The sequence below is a fragment of the Fukomys damarensis genome, unplaced genomic scaffold (genome assembly GCF_012274545.1).
Source record: "Fukomys damarensis isolate Sample0158 unplaced genomic scaffold, DMR_v1.0_HiC HiC_scaffold_27, whole genome shotgun sequence".
Lineage (NCBI taxonomy): Eukaryota > Metazoa > Chordata > Mammalia > Rodentia > Bathyergidae > Fukomys > Fukomys damarensis.
In genome coordinates, this window is record NW_022900939.1 from 23,961,177 (window position 1) to 23,966,582 (window position 5,406).

Consider the following 5,406-nt stretch of genomic DNA (forward strand, 5'->3'; position numbering starts at 1 on the left):
CCCGCCCCCGCCCCCGCCGGGCAAAACAGAACTCCACCTACTCCACCTGCCTCTTCCCTTGCTGTTGCACACCTAGCCCTGAGGAGGACGCTAAAGTCCCAGTCCCCGCCCTCCTGAAGGGAGAGGTAGTCAACACCTCTCAATCCCTGCTCCCCCAGCACGTCCCCCTCCTCTATTGCAGATCCTGGGTATCTACAAACAGGGCCTCAAATGCCGAGGTAAGATGTTGAATGAAAGGCTGCCGGGCTGAGGTTTTGGGGAGAGTTACTGTCAGTGGGGATTCTTACTTTTGGTGGGAGTACTGGTACTTGGCCAGAAGAAAATACCTGCGAACCAGAGAGGTATCCTCATTGGCGTGAAGGGGTGGCCTTCAAGAGGTGTTTGTTCTGGTGAGGCAGCTGCCTGGCACAGAGGAGAAGGCATAGACTTGCGATGAGGATGAAGGAAGTACTTTGGAACTAGACTTTTATTTTGGTGGAGTGGCTGCTCAGGAGCAAAGGGACCTGGGGAGAAGTGCAGATCTGCAGGATGGGATGGAGGGTTTTCTGACCGATGACCTGGTTGGCCTCCGTGTCCTCTCTCCCAGCCTGTGGTGTGAATTGCCATAAACAGTGCAAAGACCGCCTGTCTGTAGAGTGCCGGCGCCGCGCCCAAAGCATGAGCCTGGAGGGTTCTGCGCCCTCCCCCTCTCCCACGCACGCCCACCACCGAGCCTTCAGCTTCTCTTTGCCCCTCCCTGGGAGGCGAGGCTCCAGGCCCCCAGGTGAGAAGGGGCTTCTTCCGGTGTTGCTAAGGAGGGAGGGAGGGAGAGAGGGCCACTGTGGCAACCTGTTAATTTATCTAGGATGGAAGCTGATGTACAGTTTGTGATTCTCTCATGTTGGCGAGACTTCATAGAAGAGTCAGACCAGTAAGAAGGTGGCCAAGGAGCCCTTGACCTTTCTGAGACAGGGAGGAGACAGCCCCTGCTTTATAAAAGAAGTGTGAAAATGAAAGAGGTTTCAGAATTCCACTCTTACTTTGTTAGAGGGACTGGCCAAGGATTGGAGGAGTTCTGTGAGCCATTTGCCTGCATTTCTCTTTTTGGCTCTTCTAAGAAAAGTCGCTTGCCTTGCTAAAGTCCTAGCAGCTCTCTTGGAATTTCTGATGATTTTAAATGTGTTCACTGGGTGATTATTTTACGGAGAAGGGTCTGAACAATTACATTACACTGGGGTCTGAGGGAGGTGATTACAACCATTTGGGTTGGCGTAAGTCCTCAAAAATAGAAAAGATAAAGCCATTTGTATTGAGTTTTCCAGAAGTGCTGGGGTCTAAAATGTGAACTATACACAACACTGACATTTAAACCAGCTGCACTGACAAATCTGTGGCTGACAAAAAAGCTGTGGCAAGGTGAAGACTTAGAAAAAGAGCCTTTCAGGTCATTCAGGGAATCGGAGTTTTGGTGGATGGGTCTCTTCTGGATAGGGGTGGGGCAGTGCCTCCCTTGAGAGGGGAGGGCTGCTGAGGTCACAGAGATCCAGGAGTGAGTTCTGGGGCAACCTTCCTTCGCCACAGAGATCCGAGAGGAGGAGGTGCAGACAGTGGAGGACGGAGTGTTTGACATCCACTTGTAATGGATGGTGAGTCCTTTGGTTAGGGCACAGGGCTGCTTGCTGAGGGTGGGCGGGGTGATATGAGGGAAACGGGTGCTCCATCTGGGTGACTGGCAGGTGGACACCTACCTTCTTGGGGGTGTCTTCCTCACAACCTCTCTTTTTCTCTTCCTAGTGTGAATGGGTGATGGAGTCATTCCTGCCTTGGAGAAAAGACTTGGACCAGAGCAGGGAGCCTGGGGTTTGGGGCAGGAAGCTGGGGCTGGCGGTGGTGGGTGAGGGTGGCATGCATTGAGGGCAAGGCCAGGGCTGGTGTCCCCAAGGTTGTACAGACTCTTGTGAATATTTATATTTTCCAGATGGAATAAAAAGGCTGTGTAATTAATCTGGACCATGAGAGCCTAGAATCCTGGGGAAGGGTGGGGTCGGGGCTATACTTACAGGAATGATCTTGTGGTGTAGAACTTTTAGCTAGAGAGACTTGGGAATTCTGGAATCTCATATGTCTAGAATCTGGGGGGAATAGAACTTTAGAACTAGAAAACTTTTGAAAATAAGGATCTTTGAAGGTCTAGAACCTTGGATATGTAAACATTGAAAGTAATGTCACTTTGCACCCTAGAATTGCTGGACCCAGTGGTCATGTATAACCAGAGCTTTAGCACATAGACAAAATTCCCTTGCTTTGACCTGGGCCTGTAGTCCTAGAATTCAGCAAACTGAGGGAGGAGAATCACAAGTTTGAGGCCAGCCTGGACTACCTAGTGACATCCTCAAAAAAAAAAAAAATTCAGCCCCTGCTGAATACTTCCAGTGACCCATGTGCATTGTAGGAATCCTGGGAGGAAGAGGGCAACTGGAGGGCTAACTGTGGGGGAAGGGAGGGGTGGGAGGGCCTGCTAGGCCCTCCTGGGCTTGCCTGACTGCCTCCCTGCAGTGGGGGCTGCACTTCTTGGTCATGCAGCCTCCTGGCCTGTGCTGCTGCCAGCCGGAAGGACAGTGACTTCCAGAGGAAATGCATATTGATCCTGCACTCTGTCTCCGGAGGCCTCTCCCAAACCAGCTCTCTCTTCCTGCTTGAGCTTGCAGTATGGAGGTTTTTGGGGTCACCACTACGTGAAGAAGGCTAAGGCCACATCAAGTGTGATCTCAGAGGGTTTCCTAAAGGTTCTGGAGCTGGGCCAGAATTTTCCTGGGATAAGCAGAGTGCAGACATCAGCCCTGAGAAGGGGAGCTGCCTCCCTAGCTCCCCAAACTGGGGGTGTCTTTGGGGTGGACATGTGAGTACCCCAACCTCTGACTGCAAAGCACGATGCCTGTGGATCTGGCAGAGCTTCAGCTCCCCAATGAATACACCTCCCCCAGGGTCCCCCCATTTCTGGTCCACCTCACTCTCCCTGGATTATTCCTTATTTCAGGTCACCCCCTTTTCCTCTGTCACATCTCAGCCTCAGCCCTCTCATTGGGTCCCCTGCTCTGTCCCCCTCCTTCTGTGCTCAGCCCCCTCCCATCCTTCCCCCTCTTGAGGCTGTAATATCCGTTTCACGATTTGGGGGCTGAGTTGCTATAACAACAGACAGGCGATTGTGTTGTGAAGAGCAGCTTGCTCCTGCGCTGCTGCCTCCCGCACTGCCTCCATCCCCGCAGCCTGGTCTGCTCCCCTTCCCACCCCCAGCCCTGCCTAGCCTCTTCCCAGTGTGTGCGTGTGTATGCGTGTGCGTGTGTGTCTGTGTGCACAGATAGGCCCTGCCCTGGGACGTGTCGTGTGCCAGAATGCATGTGTCAGAATTTGGTGTCTGAGCTTCACATTGTGTGCCTACACGTGTGTGTGTGTGTGTGTGTGTGTATGTGTGTGTGTACAAGGACGGGGATAATATTGGCTGCTTCCCTCCCCCCTATGTGATCCCCCCGGACTGTGTGCATGGGAGAAGGATGTGTGCTCAGCATATCACATTGGGTGGCTGCCTGTGTGTTTGGGGTGCATACCTTGAAGTGCAGGGGCCCAGCTGCACAAGGCCCTTTCCCTGTAAGGGAGGGATGCATAGGAAAGCACAGGAGGTGCCAGGTGACCTTTCCTGCCCTTGATGGGCAAAGCTGGGAGTGGGGACAGGAAGCAAGTGCTCACTCTGACCACCCTCCTGCCCAGACTCATCTTAAGAGTCTGTCTTTGTGAGTCACTGCACCTGTCTGTCTCTTCCTCTGTGCCCTGGTGCTTGGTACACAAGTGTGTGTGTGTGTGTGTGTGTGTGTGTGTAGGCTGCAGGAAGAGGCGCAATGGAGGTGGGTGGGGCAGTAGGCTGTGGGGTCAGAGAGGAGATTTCGCATCCTCAGACCCTGACTCAGCAGTTCCCATTCTCTGGCTCTGGCTCCTCCAGTGGCCTTGGTGGGCATGGCCTGGGGGTCTCTCCAAGGTCAGAGTAGACCCCAAGTCTGGGACCTGACTCAGAGATCTCCCTTCCTAACCCTTAGGAAAGCCCCCTTGTGTTCTGGGTCCCCCTCTCGCCCTTCAGGCTGGAAAAGGAGATCCACATTCATCAGCCCAGTATGAACTGACCACTCGCTGCAAAGTACCTCAGGGGCAGGGTGACCCTGTGGGCAGGTCTCCCATGTACACCTGTTTCCCTGGGCATGTATTTGCACTTGAGAGTGCAGGTACTGTGTGAGAATGCATGTACCGTGGTGGGACATTTCTGCAGGTGTCCCTTTGACTATCTTTGGAATGCCGTTGGTACTTGGATAGGTGTGCATGGCTGTGAGCATTCCCTCATGTGCATACAGATTCACTAGTGGTTGTATTAGTGCATATTGCCTCTGGCTAAGGAAATACCAACTACCACTGGCTGTGCAGACCATAGACGCTGCAACAGAAATCAGGGTCTTGGAGTGAGCTGGCAAAATGGTCTGGTATACGCATACGTACACAATCACACAAAAAACACTGTCTCATTCAGAAGACCAGTGTCCCATTTACTTGGCGGTTCAGCCCCAGGAAGCTGCTAGGTCCATTTCATCGCAGCTGAGTGAAGCGGTGTTCCCTCCCCACACTCAGTCCAGACACAGTGCTCTAGATGCCCCTACATGGGGAAGACCTGCACTTGTGGTTGGGAGGAGGAGCACAGAGAAGGGGCCCCTCAGTGACCAGGCATCTGTAACCAGCCTGGGCTTCCAGACAGGACTGAATCTGACTCCAAACTTTGGGATTACCCTGGGGCTATGCTGGAAAACCCCAAAAGTGCCTAGGTTTATCCCGTCCCCATCTATGCCTTTCTCTTCCTCAATGCATCGTTGTTTTCCCAGCAAAGGCTCTCCTTCCTCAGTTCTGGGGCCCCCGACCGGGAAGCCCCAGAATAGTGGGAGGCAGGAGACTGCCTGGGAAGGACAGACCCCACTCCCGCAGCTGGGGTCTCCTTCCCTGGGCTCCCACAGCCCCGGCCCGCCCCTGGGCGCAGCCAGCAGAGGGCGCTGCGGACCAAGCCCTCATGGGTCCTGCTCCCTCGGTGCCCCAAGTTGGGTCCAAGCCTCTCCCTTTGGCTCGTCCAGCCCTGGGCGCTGCCCCCACACGTATTAGCTGGACAGGGAAGGGGTGGGATGCCACGCGCCGGGGGCTTGACCCAACAGGCAAGGGGCTAGGGTGCCTGGTTTCCGAAAGACAGAGGTTGAGCTGGGGGATCTACTTTATGGGGACCGTGGCGTCTGGGATAAGAAGCTTGGGAGGCGCGAAGGGCTCTGACACCCAGAGGCCAGGATGCCTGGGTCCCGCGCGGGGGAGGGAGGGAGGGGCCGGGGAGCCCAGACCGGCGGCTTCTGA

General features: G+C 54.5%; 1 protein-coding gene across 3 annotated transcripts in view; it reads left to right on the forward strand.

Annotated features, from left to right (window-relative positions):
• Rasgrp2 (RAS guanyl releasing protein 2) overlaps positions 1-1,969 on the forward strand; it is a 15,549-nt gene extending 13,580 nt beyond the window's left edge. For all 3 annotated transcript variants that reach the window (XM_010636053.3, XM_033756487.1, XM_033756486.1), the window contains 4 exons: positions 182-218; positions 587-763; positions 1,561-1,625; positions 1,774-1,969. In XM_010636053.3, coding sequence (XP_010634355.1) covers positions 182-218; positions 587-763; positions 1,561-1,619 — 273 coding nt within the window. In that variant the 3' untranslated portion in view covers positions 1,620-1,625; positions 1,774-1,969. The remainder of the gene's footprint in view (positions 1-181; positions 219-586; positions 764-1,560; positions 1,626-1,773) is intronic.
• Positions 1,970-5,406: the final 3,437 nt, after the last annotated feature.